This window comes from Orcinus orca, chromosome 10 (genome assembly GCF_937001465.1).
Source record: "Orcinus orca chromosome 10, mOrcOrc1.1, whole genome shotgun sequence".
In the NCBI taxonomy this organism is placed as follows: Eukaryota; Metazoa; Chordata; class Mammalia; order Artiodactyla; family Delphinidae; genus Orcinus; species Orcinus orca.
In genome coordinates, this window is record NC_064568.1 from 63,067,630 (window position 1) to 63,091,306 (window position 23,677).

At 36.2% G+C, this 23,677-nt stretch overlaps 1 protein-coding gene across 2 annotated transcripts in view; it reads left to right on the top strand.

Moving 5' to 3' along the window:
- The window catches only part of COL21A1 (collagen type XXI alpha 1 chain), a 186,439-nt gene that overhangs the window by 101,916 nt on the left and 60,846 nt on the right, over positions 1-23,677 (top strand). For both annotated transcript variants that reach the window (XM_049716247.1, XM_049716246.1), the window contains 6 exons: positions 5,333-5,386; positions 5,478-5,531; positions 17,497-17,550; positions 18,068-18,119; positions 18,682-18,737; positions 18,862-18,915. In XM_049716247.1, coding sequence (XP_049572204.1) covers positions 5,333-5,386; positions 5,478-5,531; positions 17,497-17,550; positions 18,068-18,119; positions 18,682-18,737; positions 18,862-18,915 — 324 coding nt within the window. The remainder of the gene's footprint in view (positions 1-5,332; positions 5,387-5,477; positions 5,532-17,496; positions 17,551-18,067; positions 18,120-18,681; positions 18,738-18,861; positions 18,916-23,677) is intronic.

The following is a 23,677-nucleotide window of genomic DNA, read 5'->3' on the forward strand; positions in this document are numbered from 1 at the left end:
AGGCTAAGGGACTATAGCAGTGAAGAAAACAGAAAAAATATCCTGCTGTTTTGAATATCACATTCCACTGGGGAGAGAGAGGTAATAAATTCATAATTATAAAATAATAAATACGTAAATAATATCAGATGGTGGGAAGTACTATGAAAAAAGATAGGACAGCAAGAGAGAGAATGAGGTTTAGCTATTGGTCATCATCCTTTGAACATAAAGCATAACTATAGAGATTTAGGGTGGGAAATAAGAATTACTAAGAAGGTATCAGTTAACTTAAAAAGCTGTGCATTCTCCTTTTGAAATAATCTTAGTATAACTTTAAGTGTAGCTTCACTCAGGCAATGAGGCAGTTTAGCTAAGTTTAATTGCATCTGTGAATCTGAGAACAGAACTGTATCTGCAGAGATTATTTGTCAAAGGCAGGCAGTGTTTTCCTTTCATGTGCAAAGCTCAAGTCTGATTGTGTGAGCCCCTGATTGAGTGGCTTGGATAGAGATCAAAGTCCTTCATCAGACCCACAATGCTGTGTGCATAGCCTCCATCCTCCCATTTTGGTCCTGTTTTGCAGGCTGCTTCCTCATGCTCTCTCTCTTCTTTCTTCTCCGTGGATGTGTCTCATCCCGTCACACCGCAGGACACGTTGAAAGGCTCCCTCTGCTGCACTGTGCTTCCTTGACTGTTCCTTTGAGCCTGTGTCTTCCGGAAGCTTCCCCTGACTGCTACCCTTTGACCGTTATGGCATCACAGTTCTTTCTTAGATCTCAGTGCAGGTGAAATTTTACAGATACTTATGTGATCTATTACTCAAATAATTTGAGCAATCAGTTAAAGCCTATAAACTCCTTGACTCATAGTTGGGTTAGGTGACAAACAAACTAGTTTCTGTAGTAGATATACCTGGAAAGACAGATTTATGAATATTCTTAGAATTTAGTTGTGTAGAGTTATAAACTCTGCCAGTGCCTAGAGGAATCCACAGTGCACATTAAAAGTATACACTTAATTTTGGTTACCTAGTTACCCTGGCTGGGTACATAAGAGACTCTGTTGGAACTCTGGGAAACATTGAAGAAAATTATGTAATAGTATAAAATTTAAATCACCTTCTTATATTTTAAAAAGGAGAGTGACATCCAAAGAGATTTCTCTAGATTTCATTCTCTTTTTTAAGTTTAGAATATTTAAAGGAAACCAATGACTCTATCCTCACTACTGAAACAAATCTGTACATTTAGATTGGCAGAATATTTTATGGTATGGTTAGAACTGGGCTCAGAAGAGACTGTGACCTTTGCACATTTGATGATTTTATTTTCTTAATTTCCTTTTCAAAGCTATACATCTTTCCTGGAGCATCGGAACTCTGAATCATGGAAGAAAGTAAATTGATTCTGTATTCTTCAACCCTACAATTTGGCAGCGAGAATATTTTTTTCCTAAAAATGACTCATTTACAAAGAGACTTTGTGTGAACATGGAAAAGACTTACATACTCTCAGAAATCTTGCAGTTGGGGGTAGGGTGGGTATCTGGGCCTGCTAATAATTGCGAAATGGCAAAATTAATGTTGAACAGGATTAGTTGGTCAATGATCATGTGAAAGTTACAGTTCTACAAGAAAAGACAGACACTTTTGTACTCAGAAAAAGAAAAACTCAGTAAGCTATATAAAAAGCTTATCATTTTTCCTGTTTTAGGGCATTTTTCTTGTTTTAATGTACCCTGCTATGAGTCAACCAATGTTTTATTTTTTGCTCCTCTCGGAAAGTGTTCTGTGTTGTAATATTCCTCACCGTTAACCTTTATTTTCCTGATTTTTAGTCCAAAATTTGTTGTTCTGAATTTCATCCAATTTCTTCTGGTGATTTGCCCTGGGATCTCCCAACTTGAATGTGGTTTTGGTTTTTCTTTATTTTGTTGCTAATCACGCTTCCTCTAGCTTCTAAAATAATCATTGAATATCTTGATACAACTAAGTTTTCAAGAATGCATCTCATCGTACATTAAGAAAACAACAACAAGCTGGTTCTTATAGTGTGGGAAGCATTGATTATTCCTGTATTGCAGTTCTTCTAAAGACAAAGCAAATAGGGCCATTAAAAAATACACAGAGACCTTGTTCACACGTTCAGCAGTAGATCTGTATGCATTCTGAAGAAAGGTTGTCATGATGTGATGCCCAGCCATGCCATTCTTCATGCTCTAACGGTGGCCATTAAGACTACAAAATAACATTCTGCAGAAGTGTTCTCATGGCTTTGCACAATAGTCACTGAGTCTGAAGACAAGAAAGAAGCTCACCTTTACTGAGTTCCTTATGCCTGCCAGACTTTTTCACCTGATTCCATTTATTTCTTTTCAGAAGCAAAGTGGGTATTATTATCCTAGTTTATGAGAAACTGAGGCTTAGCTAGGCAAAATGACTTAGCCGAAGTCCCACAGAAAGTCAAGGGAGGAGGAAAAATTCAGCCCCAGGTCTTTTCCAATTTCAAACTTCATTGCCTTTGCACTTCACTGTGCTGCCTCCCAGGATTTGGGGATGTGATGAGTCTGCCTGAGGTCACATTATAAGTCAGAGGTGAGCTGGGAACATTGGGGCATCTCCACATTGCTTTAATCCATTAAAATATGATGTGCCCTCTCTAACAAATGCAACACGTTCCCTTATTTCTTCTTCGAAGGGGAGAGATGGCATGGCAGCTTCTTTTTTTTTTTTTTTGCGGTACGCGGGCCTCTCTGCCGCGGCCTCTCCCGTCGTGGAGCACAGGCTCCAGACGCGCAGGCTCAGCGGCCATGGCTCACGGGCCCAGCCGCTCCGCGGCATGTGGGATCCTCCCGGACCGGGGCACGAACCCATGTCCCCTGCATCGGCAGGCGGACTCTCAACCACTGCACCACCAGGGAAGCCCGGTATGGCAGCTTTTGATCTTCTACAAAAGATTAACTTTCTGAAAAAAAAAGTAATAAAGCAGATACGACATTTGGCTTAACTTTTGGAAAAAATGTGAAAGAAAATAATTCATTAAATGCGAACTTTGCTGATGACCAACCATTTTGATACATAGTAACTTTCTTTTGAGGAATTTTATGAACATTCCTTTCCTCTGGGTCTTCAGAATTCTAACCAACTTAAAACCAGTCTGGCAAATGGACTCCCTTGAATCTGATGAATTGTTCTAGAATCCTAAGATTGGATGTGCCATGATGCATTTTCTGATAAGAAGGTATTTCCACCTGCTCTGTCAACTTACTAGTTGCGCAACTTTTGGCAAGTTCTCAGTTTCCTCATCTGCAAACGGGGATAATGTAGAACCTACATTAAAGGGTGGCTATGAGGATTAAGTGAATTAACATATATGAAATATGTAGTCTGGAACATGATAAATACTATATAAATCATTGTTATATTATTTATTCCAGTTACAATAGCATGTTTCAAGTCATGTCGGACTATCCAGAGGGTGCACAGGGGTTTTGAAGGATCTAAAGAACATCCTAGGAGGTGGTATTTATAAGTAACCTGGTTCTGTGTAGGCGTCTGCTAGCAGTGACAGCTGAAATACAATTCTAGGCCCATCTGATTCCAGAGTGAAGGAGATTCAGTGATAACTAGACCGGCAGAGATACCAGGCTGAACAAACTGTGTAGCTTGACTTTCTTCTTTCTCCTCACTGATCTTGAGAACGTGAGCCACGCAGTATTACTAACAGTTTCAATTTGCCACCGGAAGCAGCTCAAGCAAATGTGATTCCTTGGAGAAAGAGAGTTTTTTCACACTTGCGTGCAGCATGGATGACTTGGAAGTGAATTCTTCCAACGTTTGATTAACAGAATATGTAGCAGATGCTCTGTTCAATGCTAGAGATATAGAAATAAATGATACCTGGTCCCTAATCTCAAGGGAGCATAATCCAGTGACACAGAGACAGTGCCAGCCCAGAGAGCAGATGATGAGTTTGAAAATTGCAGGTTGTTTTTGTATGGAGTATAAAGAGGTTGCTTATGAGACTCGTTCACAGTGAAGTAAAATGTTTAAGGATGGGGCCAATGGACTCGAGAAATATTTGAGTTTGAGGAATACAGGAGAAAACATAATTATGTGAACAACTGAATGGGGAAAGGCTGATGGTTGGTTATGGAAATTATATAGTCATCCTCATCCTGGGAGTAGCTGAGAGCATTTTATAAAATGAGAACTTCAAGTGCATATAAAAGGAGAAAAACAATAATCTAAGACTGATCTTTCTGGGACAACCATTAGTATTGCTATTATTGTTAGTATAGCTAGCAAAGAATAGTAAGAGGAATATTTGAAAATGGGACTGGAAAAGCAGGGAATTCTGATGTTTCTGAAATTACAGCTAAAAATGTACTGACAAGTGAGTGGGTGAATACAAAGATCCATGCAGACACCCATGAATAGCCACATGGAAATGAAGGTTTTAGATTCAAGAATGAAGATGTTATTGGAAACATTAATGAGATTTGTGTAAGTAACTCTTGACAACAGAATACTGTACCCAAACAGTAAGATCCGAGGAAGATGGGATGTGGATAAGAGAAGTAAATGTTTGCAGGTGCCAAGTGGTCCAAGTCAACCCAATATTGAGCCTGGTAAACCTAGATAAATGTTGAGGGACTGCAAGTTTGTTTTGGAGTTTAGTTGCCGTGTGCTGAGTGAAGATTGAATACTTTGCCTCTGTCTGAAAAAGTTGTGCTGTTTTACCAAAGCTCCAGATTCTGGAGGGATGTGTAGGAAGAAGTGGAGATGAAAGTGACCTCAGCAGATGGCTCAGCCTTGGAAGGTGTGGCGACATGTCACAGCCATGTTCGGGGGGTAGACTTTCTAAAATGGGCAAACCAAAGGCTGTTATAGACTTACCTTGAAGAATAATATTCATCCAGGTGTAGTTTATTCCAGAGGTTAACTCGGATGGCCATAATCAGGTAGTTTAAAAATGTATTACATTTGTTTAATCCTCCAATCCTAGATGTTTTTCTTTTGAATACATTGAATATGTTTCTAATGTGCAGAACATTTCTCCAGCAACTGTGAACATTGTCTCTCTATTTCCCTCCCAGAGCCTTCCTTTTAATCAAAGCATTTCTGGATAATTTTATTGAGTTAGAGATATTTCAGACCTTTTTTCCTAAAGACTGAAGGATGTGAATTCCTTATTAAGCATTTTGCCACTTTGTTATTTTGGTTTCTTAAACAGTCACGAAGTGAAGTCATAAGGTGTGAGAAATGTGAGAAGGAATGAATTCTGAAATGGAGGGCTGCTCTGTGTAAATATGATGAAATATTAATTACTTCTTGTTTCCTCTTCTTCAGGGATATCAGGGAATGGCAGGATCACCAGGTGTTCCAGGATCCCCAGGAATACAAGTATGTGATCTGTATATACATATTTTAGAAATACCATTTCTAGTGAACCAAAACACATAACTAACAGAATTTTATTTTGTGGTTAATTTAGGGAGCACGAGGACTACCAGGTTATAAAGGAGAACTGGGGAGAGATGGAGAAAAGGTAAATATGTACAAGCAAAGGTGTGTTCAGTTGTTTTAGTCACTCAGAGACAAAGGATGCAATCTGTGATGACTCCCATTCAATAATGTTCGTCTTGGTGAATGCCAAGATGTCAGCTCAGAAATGTGTCAGTGGCTGTTGGCTGATCAAGCTCACAGGAGGCTTTTATCACTAGATCAAAGTGGTTATCACTAGATGACCACTGTCAGATGGCACAGGTATTGGCATTGCCCTGGTACCATGTTCCTTCTCTGTGATTAAGCTCTGTAAGGAGCTACCTTCTTAGAGGGAAGAGCATTATGTGAATGGAATGTGTTCCCGTGTTAGCCGCAGACAGCCATATGTCCATCTCCACAGCAGAAATCTATCTTAGCCTTACTGGACTTCTCTCTCTTGTAAGGATTCAGTGGGTACAGACAACATTTGTCTGATTTCCTTTTTTACAGCTCTGAGATTTGCCATGTTCTTTAAATATGTTCAATATTTTAGTACCTCCCCAGGGATCTAGTCCTGCATCCAGGTAGCTGGTCCACATCCAAGATGCCCATTGGAATTTGCTCGAATCCCCATGATGATTTGTTAGCTTAATTCCTAAAGCACAGTCTTATTTCTATGTTCTTTGAAGGCCTTCTGTTTGCTCTTGATAAAAACCTGAACTAATTTTCTAGCTCCAATTCTTGCAAAATGATTGCCTTTTAAAAATAGTGTGCACAGAATTCACACTTGAGAAACACTGATCTGGGCTCTGTCTATTTTATGTTTTTCTGGTTGCTTATGCTGGTTATAGAAAATTGTAGCTGCTCAAGTACCATCTCAGGATGGACCCCTGGAAGATCTTATGATGGGTCTACTGCTTTCAAACTGTTTGATCTTGGCACGTGACTTGATGTCTTTGAATCTTATTTTCTACATTGACTCAGTGGGGATTTCTTTACAGATTTGTTGTAAGGATTAAATGCGATAATATATGAAAAATACTTAGTGTGGTCCCTGGTACAGGGTTTTCCTTAAATAAATGCCTGTTGTTTTGTTGTTCTGTTTTGCTTATCAAGGAGCGAGGTTGTGGTTGGGATGTCACATGGGGTGGGCTGGCATGTGTCATGGGCAAGAAATGTTAGAGCAAACAGAAGGGTTAGTGTCTGGAAAAGAAACAGAGAAGATGGAATGTCAGGACAGCTCTATAATGTGGGGAGAGCCAGGGAAGGCAGAACAACAGCAATAATTGATAGAACTCTGGAGGAAGTGGTACAAAATCCTCTTTTCTCCTCAATGGCCCTGGGCCTCTATGAATCTTTTTAGCCACTGGCAATCTCTGCCTATTTAAAATGATGGAGGTGCATCTTAAGAGGTGCTGAAGAGCAGGCCAGGCCCACAGGAATGGAGATGTCTTATATTTGTATGTTCTGGAGGTATCATGAGAGACCTCCAACCTCCTCTAGGAGAATGGGGGATTCCACTAGGAAGGTGTGGATACCTGTTCCTAGGAGACCACATACCAGGCACCTCACCCACATTCTAGTCTACAAGATTGTTGCTGTTTCTTTAACATTCTCACAAGTAGCCTGATTTGGGGATGTGGGGAATATATAAAAGTATGCATGTATGAATAAGTGTATTTAGGAGTGGATGGGTTAATACATTTATTTGTTTTTGTGCTGACTTGGGTTTTAGAGACCCAAAATAAAAAGGAGGCTTTTTATTCATTTATCTTAAAAGAATTGGAATAAAATACCTTATTTAAAAGTAAAGAACAATAATCTATGAAATAGAAGCAGACTCATAGACATAGAGAACAGACTTGTGGTTGCCAAGGGAGAGAGGGATGGATTGGGAGTTTGGGATTAGCAGATGCAAACTATTACATATAGGATGGATAAACAACAAGGTCCTACTGAAGAGCACAGGGAACTATATTCAATATCCTGTGATAAACCAAACTGAAAAGAATATGAAAAAGAAGTGTATATATATATATATATATATATATATATATATATATATATATATAATCACTTTGACATACACCAGAAACTAACACAACATTGTAAATCAACTATACTTCAATAAAACAAAAATTTTTTAAAAAGAACAATACTTCTATTAGTCACATCTTAAGGTAACTGCTGTATTGTTTTGGGTCATTGCACTCTGTTTAAAATAGTACTTTTACAAAGCCACACATTCTATTAAAGAAGATAAGGTGAATAAGATGTATGTTTATGTAAAGTTCTTTGTTTTCAGACCAGTAGTGATTTCATTCAGTGTCGTTTTCTGAAGTTCATTGTTTGGGTGTCAGCTCTGATTGACACAGTCATTGTGGGCCTAAAATCACCACATGCTGCTTCTAAATTCCCTCCTTACATTCCTTCTGGCTGCAGGGATTTCTTTATTTAGAGCTACAATAATTTAGTGAGTTAGTTAAAGGCATTTCCTTGGGTGTTCCTCTAGAATACAATTTGTTAATTTTCAGAAATGGGAAGGTTGAAAACATACCCTGGAGATGGCCTTGACTTGTGATTGCTCAGGGCATTTTTTCCAGGCATAACCCATGGCCTTTAGGGGATTGTTCCACACCGTAATGTTCTCTGTTAGGATATTTTCCCAGAATAATTTCCATTTTGTGGATTTCCACTGAAACTCCCATAGGAGTTTCCACTTAAGATAATTAAAATTATATTCACTTTCTTGCTGACTGTAACCTTTGTTCCTCACATATCAGAAAATAGAATGTGTATAGATTTTGCATGGGGTTTTTCTTCCCCTGAATTTACAAAATTAAAAGGACCCTTTATCCACCAAATTGTCTTCAATTGGTAACTCATTTTATAACATGCTTTAGAGATATTCCTTGGACTCTAAGAAATACTTTAAGTACTTCAAAGAACTTCCTCAGCTTTAAGGAAACCTAATATATTTAAATCGTGTGGAGACATATATATATATATATATATATATATATATATTTTTTTTTTTTTGCGGTACGCGGAGCACAGGCTCCAAACGCGCAGGCTCAGCGGCCACGGCCCACGGGGCCAGCCGCTCCGCGGCATGTGGGATCCTCCCGGACTGGGGCACGAACCCACGTCCCCTGCATCGGGAGGTAGACTCCCAACCACTACGCCACCAGGGAAGCCCGAGAAATATATTTTGTTAAAACTTACATTAAACTGGGTTGGTTTTTATGGGTTTTCTAATTGAGTATTTCTAATTGTTTATATGGGTTTCGTAATGGAGTATGAAACTTTCTATGGCAATGCAATTCTGGAGACACAGGAAGTATTAATAATTTTTTTAATCTAGCCAGATTTGTACCAACTCATCACTTGGTTTCTCTGGGTTTAAGAAATAAAATATATTAATTCTATCTAAGGTATCCTTATGGAACCAATTATACATTTTGTTTAGTTTCTTCATTAGAGTGTTAAACATTTGAATTGTCCTTTCAAGATCTCACTGTCCCGTTGCTCTCAGCATCCAGAACAGAGTATCATGTAATGAGCGAGCCTTTCTTACATGAATAAACCCCATTATCTGCACTTTGAAAGGCAAAAGCTGAAGTGATGTTATAGCGATATCTATTACATAGTTGGTCATAATCAAGGAACTCCAATATATATGTTGAGAGAACAGTAATAAAGGACCAAGCTGAAAAGTGTTATTAGGGAATAATATGTAAAAAATTTAACATGCTAGTTGCTTTATTTCTTGCAGAGGTCCTGAAGACAAAAAAAATAAAACAAAGCCAGTAATGACATAAGAGGGAGAAATAGAACTAACTTAGGAAAGTGGTCATCTTTCTCTTATTTCTAGAATAGAGAGAGTAATCTACCCGTGTATCTTTCTGATAGCACCATGACCCAAACACGGGGTTATGTGTGTGTGTTTTGCAGGATGGGGAGGCTTAATGCAGTGACAGGTTCCAGGCTGTGCCCTGATTTCAGACTGCTTAACCTTCCTAGTCATACTTCTTAATCTCTTTAAACCTGGTTTCCCAAATCTAGAAAGTGGGACTATAAGTATTTCTTCATAGCCTTGCTGTAAAGACTAAATAAAATCATGCATGTACCTGGCCAAAATTAAACACTGTAAGTTAGTGATGATGATGATGATGATGATGGCGATTTGTAAATGTTTCCGAAAATATCTTTCGTTTATCCCTTATTGTTTCTCACAGTGTTGAAGTGCCCCTTATGAAGCAATCAGACAGGAATTCCCTAAACCTCTTCCCACCCCACTTACCCTCTTTGCTGTGTGTGTACCTATATTCTACCCTCTCTTCTGTTAATATGGATGAACTGTCCATGTATAATGTCCAGCCCTCCTCTGTGCTCTGGGTCTCATCCTTCTCCATTACTTTGTGTTATTCATTAGCCCCTCTCTTCTGTGTCACTAGTTTTTTCTTTCTTTTTTAAAAAATTTATTTTATTCCTGTCCTAAAGACGCAGACGTAGAGAATGGACTTGAGGACACAGGGAGGGGGAAGGGTAAGCTGGGAAGAAGTGAGAGAGTGGCATGGACATATATACACTACCAATGTAAAATAGATAGCTAGTGGGAAGCATCCACATAGAACAGGGAGATCAGCTCGGTGCTTTGTGACCACCTAGAGGGGTGGGGTAGGGAGGGTAGGAGGGAGACACAAGAGGGAGGAGATATGGGGATATATGTATATGTATAGCTGATTCACTTTGTTATACAGCAGAAACTAACACACCATTGTAAAGCAATTATACTCCAATAAAGATGTTAAAAAATTTATTTTATTGAAACATAGTTGATTTACAATGTTGTGTTAATTTTTGCTGTACAGCAAAGTGACTCAGTTATACACACACACACACACACACACACACATACATATATATATATACACATATACAGTCTTTCTCATATTCTTTTCCATTATGATTTATCACAAGGTATTCAATATAGTTCCCTAAGCTCTACAGTAGGACCTTGCTGTTTATCCATTCTCTGCATAATAGTTTGCATCTGCTAATCCCAAACTCCCAACCCCTTCCTGCCCCACCCCGCTTGGCAACCACAAGTCTGCTCTCTATGTCTGTGAGTCTGTTTCTGTTTCATAGATAAGTTCATTTGTGTCATATTTTAGATTCCAAGTATAAGTGATATCATATGATATCTGTCTTTCTCTTACTTCACTTAGTATGATCATCTCTAGTGTTGCTACAAATGGCATTATTTCATTCTTTTTTATGGCTAAGTAGTATTCCATTGTATATGTACCACATCTTCCTCTCCTCCCTTGAGTTTTTTATTGTAATATTATTAAATATAAATGTATATGAGTTTAAATGTATGTGTCAAATATATATACATATTTGTGATAAGCATGGCAATAATTGATATATTGGTATAATTAATGGTATAATTCACATAATAAATAATAAAATATTATTAAATACATATCTACACACTCTTTTTTTCTAATAAATATTTTGTTTCATCTGAATCTGGAGAAATTGTGAAATTGTTACAAGCAGGAATTTTTCAGAAAACTTTCCCTCCTTCTTATGGAAGGAGTGGTACCACATTTTCCTTCTTTCCTACCTCCTTTCCTCAGAGGCTTTTCTTCCAAAGCAGCAGGGCCTCCCAAAATGTTTTCTAAAGTCAGGCTTGGTTGAGCATCCCTCTGTCTGTCCATGTGGTGCTGATCTGTGTGTGCTCAGGTTTTCACTACTTCTGTGGATGTTTTTGCAAAGTTTTGATTGTTTTCTGATCTTTCAGCCTCTTTTCTTTTAGGGCCCTATAATGGATTCAACATCTCAGTTTATGGTGATGAACCATTCATTCTATGTCCTGCCTCATTTCTTGGCTGCTCTGCTGCTTTCTGTCCTGTTTCCTTTTTCTCTACTGGCATCATTGGGAACCTTACAACTTTTATTGAATTTTTACAGGATGCTTCATCTTGGTTCTAAACTCTTATTTCTCATCTTCATTTTGGGTGTGCTCTGTTTTATGGTCATTGATAAACTGTGGCAGGGACCGTATATTAGGAGCTTAGGAATCTACTTTTTTCCTAGACCTGAGTAGTCCAATGATGATGCCCAAACCCAAGGGGTTAGAGAGGGAACATTTTAGTAGATTTAAACACTTCCCAGGAAATCATTATTTGTCCTGGTCCTGTGTGACACTTAGTGGTTTTTAAATGAGAAGAGAAGGAACAGGAAGATGTGTAAGGCTTTTGACATGTTGGGTGCTGAAGGTGTTTCCTGTTGTGTGTACGTTTTTCTGTTTTATTTTAGACATGTCTTGTGTGGATATTATCCACATGCATTGCCTATCACATGCCATCCTCGCAAAAAGTCCTATGAGGTTAGTAGAGTAAGTCATGCTCTGCCCGTTTTACATTAATTGTAAAGTAAATGAACCCTATTGTACAGTTTTGAAACTGAGAAATGAGGAACTTCAGTCATCTGTCTGAAGTTACTCAAGGATCAGGGGTTGAAATAAAATGTCTGTATCTCAGTCTGGCTTTCTTTTCCTTTCTTTTCACCATATTTTTCTGCTTTGGCCAGAATTGTTTTTAATAGTGTGATTTCCTCCTCTTTTGCTCTATGCCTGCACCATGAGAAGGCCCAATGCCTGTGAGCAGCTGGGGAGGAGGGGGAGGGGAGGGGGAGGGAAGAGGGAGAGGAGGGGGAGGAGAGGGGGGAAGAAGGCGGGGAGGAGGGGAGGGAGGAGGAGGTTGGCTAGATGAGTGATGGTTTGAACTGATTGTGCCATGATAGTGGATTCATAGTCTTACTTTTGCATGTGTACCTGTGAGATGTTTCCTCCATGTCTCAAAAATAAAGGCTTTAAGAAAGAAAAAAAAACTCTCTCAAGGGAGGAGGGATAGTTCCCTGTAGATTGTAGATTATCAAACTTTTAAACTGCAAAATCTTTGCAGTGAAAGTCTTTGGGGCATGTAGTCCCATATATATGTATGAATTATATGCTGTGCTACTGAATAAAGGATTATGTGCATTGAAAACACAGACACACTGAGAAATTTTGAAAGAATGAGATTTTTAAAATATTAGTTTTCATATTCTCTTGCTACTCAAATAAATAATCTTGATGTAACTTTGGAGACTGAGACTCTAGATCAACCTGTGAGATTGGCAGGCTCATCAAAGGCTTGTTATCAGTCAGGAAGCTTCGAGGCAACCTGGGGAAAATGGAACCAACTTACTGCAAATCTTGGATTCTCTTTTATTCTAATCTCTTGTAAACTCAGTGGGAATCAAGAGTGTGACTCCTCAAAACAATTTTTTTATTGGAATTTTCTTGGAGGACTCAAGAGTGTTTACTATATTTTAGAAAATGAAAGTATTTGCATATTCAGTAAATTATCATTAATCACAAGCGAGACATCAGCTAGGATAGAGTAGGTTATGTTGCAATAACACACAAATGCCAAATGCCAATGCCTTAAAACAAAAAAGGCTTATTGCTCATCAAACTGCACACTTATTAGCAGACTCAGGCTAACAAAAGTTTCACCCTCTAGATTTTAACTAATTACAGTAGCAGGTCCCTAGAGAATCAAAGAGTGGCTCATAAACCACTTCCATTCATCTTTAATTAGCTAGAGCAAATTTTGTAAACCACACCAACTTCAAGAGTCAGGAAAGCATGATTCCCTCCGCCTCCCCATATGCTTAGAAGTAGAGAGAATCTGAATATTGATAAATAATAATCATGTCTACTAAGACGAAATAAGAATGCATCAAGAACGGATTTTTTTTCAAAGAGATTGGTGTCTAATAAAGCACAAAACATATACAAAGTAACTATTTTAAGAGAGTAAATGTTAAGTGCCAAAGATGAGAGTTGAATAAAACTCTAGGAGTTGAGAGGAAAGTTGAAAATTCAAAAAGGCTTCATGAAAGAAATTGTAAACCGAAGGTTAAACATAGATACAGACTTATAGGGGCTGTTCTTACCCAGTTTAAGAAGCCTCTAACTTAGGGAGGCTGTGGTTCCTTACCATACTGTGTGTGTGTGTGTGTGTGTGTGTGTGTGTGTGTGTGCGCGTGTGTATTATCAACAAGACTGTATGAACATCTTTGTATATATTTCTCAGTAACTTTCTCTGAGTATAACCACAGGAAAATTTCCCAGAAGTGGAACTGATTAGAGAATCAAAGCGTTAAGCTCATAATTAAATTTTGAGGCAAATTGCCTATTTACCTTCCAGAAAGTGTGTACTCCCCCAACAAGTGTGTGAAATATCTTTCTTCACACCCTTATCAGCACTGAATTTCATTAAATTTCTGATTTTCATCAATATATGTTAAAAATGGTACTGGTTTGATTTGCAATCATTTATTAGTGAATAAGGTATAAAGTACCTGTCATATGATTTTTGAAAATATTGTTACTTCTCTGTAATTTGCTTTTTATTTATATCCTTTATTTTTTCCTACTGGGCTGTTCATCTTTTTAAAAATTGATTTTTATGTGCATGTCATAAATTGTGTGAAAATATTTTTTTCTGGCTTATGTGTTTTGATTTGGGTTTTAGAATTTTAGACATACAGAAATTTTAACTATATATATATATATATATATATATATATATATATATAAAGTTTTACTTCTTTTCTCCTATGTTTGTATCTGTATAGAAAGGTTCAACATTCTAACATTTTGAATATAATTACTCCTGCTTTAAGTTTTGGAATTTTTATTATTTTATATTTTAATCTTAAAATTTTTGATATTTGGAGTAAAGTTAGGTGAGTATTCATATTTTCCCCTTTCTTCTCCTAAAAGGATAGCCAGTTGCTAAACAGTATTTTTGAAATTTCACTTTTTTTCTCATTTATTTGAAAAACCATCATTATCACTAAATTTCCATTCTCATTTGTGTCTGCTGTTTTTGGCTTTCCCTTCTGTTCCATTTACCTGTCTATATCTTCTCCACTGCCAAGCAGTTTTAATTATTGTCACTTCATAATATGATTTAATACTGGCAGGCCTAGTCCTTCCTTATTATTCTTTATGATCAAAATTTTCTTGGCTATTCTTACATGTTTATTTTTGCAGATAAAGCTCAGTATCTTTTCTTCAAATTTTTTTGGGAATTCCTATTTATGTTTTAATTAGGATTTCTTTGAATTTATGGATTAGTTTTAGAAGCACTGACATAATTTCAATACTGAATTTTCCTATTCAAGATTATGATTTATCTTTCTTTTTATTTCAAACTTAAAACTCAGTGGAATAATATTAAAATTTTATTTTTTATTGGTTCTCAACATTACCTAAGTTTATATGTAGGAATTTTTATCTGTTTTGGTCCTGTTATAAGTGGAACTTTTACTTTAATCTATTTTTATATTGGTTATTGTTTATAAATATAAAAACTATTTTGTATATTAATTTTTAAGACAGCAATTAACTGATTTCTCATACTAATTATTTCAGGGTATTAGGTATGTTGGCATATTAGACATGTAATCATAAATAAAGATAATTTGTTTTCTTCCTTCTAGGATTTACCTCTCTTATTTTTATATTTTGTCTAAACTCATAGGCTAGTCAAAACTGGCTAGAAAAACATTAAAAATAGTGGTAATACTGGGCAACATTGTTTTTAAATTTCAAACAGTCACAATCTCTTTTAGTCCAGGTTTGTGGCTCTTTTGGAAGAATAATTCTCTCAACAGCAAAATACATATTTGTAATTTTGTATCTTTGACTTTTGATTCCAGCCAGTAACATCATCCACAGTCCTGTTTTAGTCATGGCCCTTTCTACATTAATTAATTAGTGATTAATAATTTCTCTTTCTTGAGCCACTATGTCCATCTTGAGAGAATGTTTTGGACCCACCTTAACTGATTTAGAGAATTTGAGAATGGTGTTTATGGCCACACTCTTGATTGGTCCTTCAACTGAACTTCTTTTAAAGGCCTTCTCCAGTTTCATTATTTACCTGTCAGAGATGAGAAAAAAAAGGTGTATCCTCCCAATCCCAGTATCTGGGGACTTGGTCTATGCCTTCTAACTATGACTTGCAAACTGGCCGATTCTTTTCTGAGCTCATCTCTTTTATAGTTACCTTGTCAAATACAGCCAACACTAATTGATTCATGATACCAACATTCTTTTTTTCTCAGTTCTTTAGCTATGTTTATTGGAGGCATTATTTGCCTTTGCAGTTTATTAAAAGCAAAGTTTTTTAAATCAATTTTTCACCAAAATCATAAAATCAATGATTCCATGAATCATTGTATTTCCAACCTCCAAAAATTATTTTTCACTGCCCACTACCTAGTCCCAAAGCCATTGCCAAATGTATTTTTTAATGTTATTGTTTGGCAGCCTTTTTTTTCCTAGTATACCAATTTTTATATTAATTAACTTAGGCTAAGTTTTACTGCAGTAACTGATGATCCAATGGCTCAATGGCCAACACAAGAGCATTTTTTTGTCTTTCATGTTACGTGCCTATTGTAGATAGATGTTGGCTAAAATTTACCGCTTATTTGCTACCCATTACTTTTAAACCTTGGACACAACTTGACTGAATGTATTGTGTTTGGGTCACACTTTCTCGTGTTTTGTATTTTGTAGGTATTGTCTTAGTATTCCCCAAGCATTTTGCTAAATTTCTCTGCCCCTCCCCCATTTCATTGCTGTATGTTAACATGGATGCTGTTCCTTTTATTTTACTTAAAAATCTTGCTTATGACTATGTGGGTAGCTTTGTCCAGATTATATATTTTTTTGGTTCCAATGTGGGTTGATGCTCCTGGTCTTTTCAGTTCATCTGAGATGAGTTTATCTTATCTCCAGGAAAATAAAGTTTGAAGATGGTGTCTTCTATAAACTGTAGCCAGAGAAGGGAAGTCTTAGCTGGGACTTGGTTCATCCTTAAAGGGAATCCTGCTTTGCCCCTTTCTTCTGTACTTTTATTAAGTACTCATTGCCCAGCTAAGTTCCATCTTATCAAGGTGTATCTTAGTCTACCTGGCCTTCACCTGCTCATCTCAATTCAGCCTGAGTTAGCACAGGTGGTTCTTTCACCATTAATTTATTAGATAGTGCTGGAAACTGAAAATGGAGTAGTAATGTTGCCTTTGAAGGGTTCTATACCTTGAATAACTGTGTCACTCTTTAAAACATGTGGATAAATAACCCTCATTAAATTAAGATTTCTAAGAATTACATCCATCATAGATAACTGGTCACATCCTCTTCTCTCCCTACCAGACAAGCTAAAAAGATCATGAATTGTTTGTAGGTAATGTCTTAATTTGCCTAAATAGTAGTGAACTGACCCAAATCTTGCTGTGCCAGCCATTGGGCTTCCTTAACTGTGTCTTGACAATTAAGATTTTTGAATCTAAGGCAATAGCACCCAGTATGTCCCACAGAAATAAGTCTTAAAACGATGTCCACTAAATATCAAGCTGTTGTGATTTTCTCCATCTCTCTTCCTTTGGAGAGATGGCCTTTCCTCTTCATAAACTCATCTGGATAGATACCTACTATGAGCAATTTCCTAAGATCAGCAATTGGAAGAAAATTCCACAGAATCCTAGAGTGTTTTGAGACCTTCAGCTCAGGGTTTGTCCTCACTGAGCTGGGACCTCAGAGGATGGCTCTCTCCACAGAGTCTTGGCACTTGATCATTTCTATTAACTCCTAGGCCTTGCCACTGTAAGAGCCTAAATATTTTTAGAATAGGTGGCTACTCTCTAAGGGTGGAGTCAGCATTGCTGATGAGATTCCCCTGGCCCAAAATACTTTCCTTCTCTGATTATAAATGAAACCCTGATAAATGAGGATTGGTCTTTCACAGGGATAGGGTTTTAATGTAGATGTGCACTGAACAGTTTGCAGATTTATTTCCAATGAATTTTGACAAGAATGAGGTGGAAGAATATATGTTGATTTTTTTTTAGACTGACATGTGTTTTCTTTAATTAATTTGTTTTATTTTCAGGGTGACCGTGGACTTCCTGGTTTTCCTGGGCTTCATGGAATGCCAGGATCAAAGGTTGAAGAAATCTGTTCTTCTTAAAATTAAGCAATGCCATATTTTATTTCAAATTGAAAGTACTTTATGTTATAAATGGGTTATAAATAAGTGCTGATATATAAATTAAAGTATATTAAAGTAAATGACTGGGTTAAGATTAATAATCATAGTTTACATAAAGCTTTTACAAATTTCCTTTAAAATTTTCAGCCATAAATCTTATAGTATTTAAAAATTGATGAGTAGTTTTCATTATATAGAAATTCTCTTAACTATAAACCTTTTACTATAAGGTCCTGTTATAGTAACAAATGCCCTGTTTTTTCCTTGCTTTTGGTTATAAAGCCTGGGAAATAGGACTTTTTTAAACAAACTTTAAATAATTTATTTCTATTTTATTTTGATGTGGGCATATTAAACTCTGTTGTTTATAATTGGAATTGTTTTTTGTTTAATATATAAGTGAAATATTAATTTTAGAGAAATTAAAATATTAATTTCTCTAAAATTCAGGATTTATATTTTTATCTTTTAGGGTGAAATGGGTCCCAAGGGAGATAAAGGATCACCTGGATTTTATGGCAAAAAGGGAAGTATAGATCCCAAAACAAAGTATCCATATTGAACTTTCAATACAATGGAAATAGAAAATTTGCATTTCAGTCCCAGCCCACTGTTGTAGCAATTAGCTTTGTTCACCTTTCTCAGGGGATTTATCCAGAACAATGGAAAAATAACTGTTGACTGTTATGCATGGTATTCTATAAGAATACTTTGTGTTATTGAGCCTTCTGAACTTTAAAAATATTTACAGAGAGATTCCTTGGAAGTGATAGCTCCTTAACAGTATCCATTGAGAATCCTATTTTTTCACATTGAAGGAAATGTTTAGTCTCTTTATATTTAAGATGCTCATTGCTTTTTACTTTTGCCAAGTAGTGGTTTCTGTGTTTAGATGCTTGTAATTCTGCATCCATCTTATCCTCAATGTCACGTGTCCTGGTAAAATAATGCTTTGCTGAAAGCTGCAGGGTCAACGCAAGCTGTGGTTCTATGACTTCTGTCACTCCATAAGGAAGTTAGCTTACTTTCCTATGTAAGTTCGAGTTGGAATTTTAACTCCAGGGTTAAAATTTTTGTTTTTAATACAGGGTGCAAAAGGTGAAAAGGGGAATGCTGGTTTTCCTGGCCTTCCTGGACGTGCTGTGAGTTTGACAGAAAAAGTTCTTAAGTATTTTACTTTAAATAAAATGTAACCTCTACTATCTTCTTTTAAAAAGAAAAATTAGCGCAAAAAATATATTAAAATACTTGTATTTATTTTTTCAGGGAGAACCAGGAAGACATGGAAAGGATGGATTAATGGGTAGCCCTGGTTACAAGGTATTTACAAAAAAAAAAAAAGATTTCTGTAACTTGTGAGTGAATATGAGAAAAATGTACAGATATTAGACTTTTTAAATGTATGACATTGGTATAAAATGAATGAACTAAAAGTTGTTTTAGTGTAATTTTAAAATGATTCTAAATTTATTTTGAGTCTATCATGAATTCTTCTGTGTTGGAAATAAAATCCCAGGATATTAGAAGGTTGAGCTTCTTTGATGAGCCATTCAGATGGGTTTGTTTGGTGGATTAGAGGCAGAAGTACTTGGCTGTGTCTCCCAAGGGATTACATTCTTTTTCAGAGAGTAGGGACGGAACCCTTAACCCTAACAATTTCAACTTTAACCCTGACAACTTGTGTGGTGTGAATATGGGAGAATTAGAGCAAGAAGAACAGCAAAAGTGCCAATTACTCACCAGTCCTGAAAAAACTCAAAGGCACATGCCCTTACAATGGTGGGTTAACATCATCTTATTCTTACATAAAGAAACTTTTTTGGGTCAATTATCAGATAGAAACAGGCTTTCTATAGTGTGGCTTATTAAATAAAAAGACATCAGGTAGGTATATGTATTCAAGTCAGTGTATCTAGAATGAGCCAACAATCCACATCATTGTCCTATTGTACGTTGTTTTGTTTTTGTTTTTTTTGATCCCTAAGGAGAGAATTTGTGTAAATCCATCAACCACCGAGACCACTTGATCAAGCATTGGATTTAGAGATGTCATCATTTTTCCTAATGGTCAGCACTTTGAAGGCCAAACTTGCTCAGAAATTCAGTCCAAATTTTCTTGGTCTATAGATGTTTTCCCTTCCTTTGGAAACATTGTCCATTTTTTCACTTAAAGGTTATGAAAGTTCTCCAAATATCAATGATTCCTTAAAGATTATAGATAGTACTTCCTGAATGTAAAATATGGGGGCCCATTTTCAAGAGCTTAGTCATGTGTTGTTGTTAATTATGTTTCACTGGTCTTGTATTTTATTTCCCATTTGTTTGTTGATTAAACAGATATTTATTGATATTTATTAGGTGCTGGACATATAGAAGAAAACAAAACTCTCATGGAGCTTATAATATAGTTTCTCTATGTTAGAGAACACAGATTCTTCTCCTTACCTGAAGATTAGGGATTCGTCTAATTTAATTTTTCTTTGTCTTCTGTTGTTAAAAGGCCCTGTACCCCAAGAAATGAGATTATACATTTTTTGGGGTGGTAGAGTTTAGAGAATAGAAGCGAGTTGGAATTCCACCTCTCAATGACTTTTTCTAACTAGCTGTATGTCGTATGTCAAATTCTTTGACCTTCAGTTTTCTCCATTTCAAAAATGGAGTAAATGTTACCTACTTAGAATGGTATGGTAGAGACAGAGTAAGATAAAGGAATAAGTGTTCAATAAGGAATTCGTTTACTGCCTATTTTTTGATTTGAACATAGACTTAAGGTGCCTTTTTGAGCTTTTTTAAAAAAACACTTTATTGAGGTATGATTGACATACAAAAACCTGTACATATTTAATGTAGGCAATTTGGTGAGTTTGTATGTAAGTATATGCAGTGAGCCATTACTGCAATCAATGCCATAAACATATCTGTCACCTCCAAAAATTTCCTTCCTCTCTCTTATTATTATTATATTAAAAAAAATAAATTTATTTATTTATTTATTTTTGGCTGCGTTGGGTCTTTGTTGCTGTGTGTGGGCTCTCTCTAGTTGCGTCGAGTGGGGGCTACTCTTCGTTGCGGTGCACTGGCTTCTCAATGCGGTAGCTTCTCTTGTTGTGGAGCATGGGCTCTAGGTGTGCAGGCTTCAGTAGTTGTGGCACATGGGCTCAGTAGTTGTGGCTCGCGGGCTCTAGAGCGCAGGCTCAGCAGTTGTGGCACACGGGCTTAGTTGCTCCACTGCATGTGGGATCTTCCCGGATCAGGGCTTGAACCCGTGTCCCCTGTGTTGGCAGGCGGATTCTTAACCACTGTGCCACCAGGGATGCCTTCTCCATGTCTTTTCATGACTTGATAGCTCATTTCTTCTTAGTACTGAATACTATTCTTGTCTGGATAGTCCACAGTTTATATTTCCTTTTTGGAATCTTTGGATAATGAATCATACCTAATTTTCTCTGACCGTATTAAAATCTATTTTCTTCCTCCCACCCAGATTTTTGTTTTGGAATTTTTCAGTCCTACAGAAAATTGAACCTTATAAATATATGAACATTTATTTCTATAATTTTTTTTTTGTTGAGCCACTGGAAAGTAAATGAGACACTGTGCATTTCTCTCCTAAAAACTTTAGCTTATATCTCCTAAGAATACTTTAATTCCATCATGATGCCCAAGAGATTTAAAATCAATACAACACTATTTTCTAATATAAGCCCATATTCAAATTTTTCTAATTGTTTAAAAATTGTTCTAAATAGCTATTTTTTCACCTGATACAATCAAGATTTGTGCACTGCATTTGGTTGTGTATTCGTCAGGGTTGCTCCAGAGAAACAAAACTAATAGGATGTGTGTATGTGTGTGTGTGTATTTACATTATTTATAATGTATTTGTCAATATATAAATGTATATTTATATACCATATATATCAAAATAAATATTTATATTTTCATGTGTGTATATATATATATATATTTTATATATAGAGGGGTAAGGGGGTGTTGGTGAGGGAAAGGGCGAGGGACAGGGAGGGATGGGGATTGATTAATTGATTCATTCATTCAAAGGAATTGTCTCATGCAATTTTGGGGACTCTGCTTTCTGTCACTATAGTTTTACCATTCTCACAATGTCAATTAAATATAATCATACTGTATTTAGTCGTATGGATATATGACAGTTGGTTTCTTCATCTATCAGCTGATGAACATTTGAATTCCTATATTTGGCATTTATGAATAATGTTGATATGAATATTCTTATGCACATCTGAGTTGAACAAGTTTTCATTTCTCTTGGGTTGATACCTAGTAGAATTGCTGGATTGTATGGTGAGTGTATGCATATTTAACTTCCTAAGAAATTTCCTATCTATTTTCCAAAGTGGTTTCATTCTTCTCTATTGCCATCAGCAATTCAAGAGAATTCCGGTTTTACCACAACCTGCCAACACTTAATATTTTGTATTTTAGCTATTTTAGTTGGTACATAATGGCATCTCATGTGGTTTCAGTTTGCATTTTTCTGATGACTGACAGTGTTGACATCTTTTTATGGGCTTGTTGGCCATTTGTATATCTTCTTTTGTGAAGTATCTATTCAAAACACTCGACCATTTTAAAAAACTTTGGGTGGTCTGTCTTCTTATTGATGAATTGTAAGAGTTCTTTGTATATTCTGGATATTGGTCCTTTATCAGATATGTATTTGTGAATATGATCTCCCGACCTTTGGATTGCCTTTCTTTCTTAATGGTATCTTTTGATGGGAAGAAGTTTTTACTCTGGATGAAGTCTAACTTCTTAAAATATTTTTCGGTTCATGCCTTTTGTGTTCTATTTAATCTTTACCTAACTTAGGGGCAGAGATTTTCTCGTATCTTTTCTTCTAAAAGAAAATATTTTCAAATTTTCTAAACGCACATATAGAACATCATATTTTCTAAAACTGTGTCATCTTAGCTTACGAATTTAGCTCTATGATCCATTTTGATGATTTTAATTTCTATGTATGGTGTGAGGTAAAAGTTAAGGTTCTTTTTTTTCCCCTTTTGGAGACCTGTTTTTTCCAGCACAAATTATTGAAGAGACTATCATTTCCCATTGAATTACGTGAGCATTTTTGCCAAGTATCAATTAATCAATATACGTGTGAACCTATTTTTGGACTCTTGATTTTGTTCTACTCAACTATACCTCTATCGTTTTGTCAACAACACACTGTCTTGATTATCATAACTTTAAATTAAGTCTGGGAATCAGTTAGTATAAGCATCTAAATTTGTTTTACTTTTTAAAATTGTAATAGTCTAGGTCGATATAAATTTCATATAAGCTTTAGTATCAGCTTGAAATTTTCTTACCAAAAACGCCTTCTGAAACTTGTTAAAGAAACTTTTTAGTGTGGAATACTTTTAGATTTACTGAAAAGTTGTAGATAAATAGTACAGAGACGTTTCCTTATACACCTTACCCAGTTTCTCCTGATGTTAACATCTTATATTACTATGATGCATTTGTCAAAAGTAAGAAATCAATATTGTCAAATTGCTGTAAATGGAACTCAATACTTTATTTGGATTTCATCAGTTTTGCCTCTAATGCCCTTTTGCAGTTCCAGGATCCAATCCAGGATACACCACATCGCATTTTTTTTTGTCGTGCCTCCTTAGTCTCCTCTAATCTGTGATGATCAGTCTTTTCTTACTTTTTATGACTTTGATAGTTTTGCAGAGTGTTACGTTTTCTGTAGAATGTCACTCAATTTGGGTTTGTCTGATTAGACTGGAATTATTTTGGGAGTGGCAGAGAAGGATAACACAAAGGTCAGTGCCCTTCTCATCATATTAGAGAGTAAATACTATCCACATATCTGATCATTGGTATGTTAACCTTGGTCCCTTGGTTATGGTATTATCCATGTTCAGTTTACCCATGAACAACGTGGGGGTCAGGGCCACTGACCCTCCCCACAGTTGAAAATCCTAGTATAATTTAAAGTTGGCCCTCTGTATATGTGGTTCCTCTGTATCCATGGATCCGAATCCGTGGATTCAACCAACCAGGGATCACGCGGTACTATACTATTTAT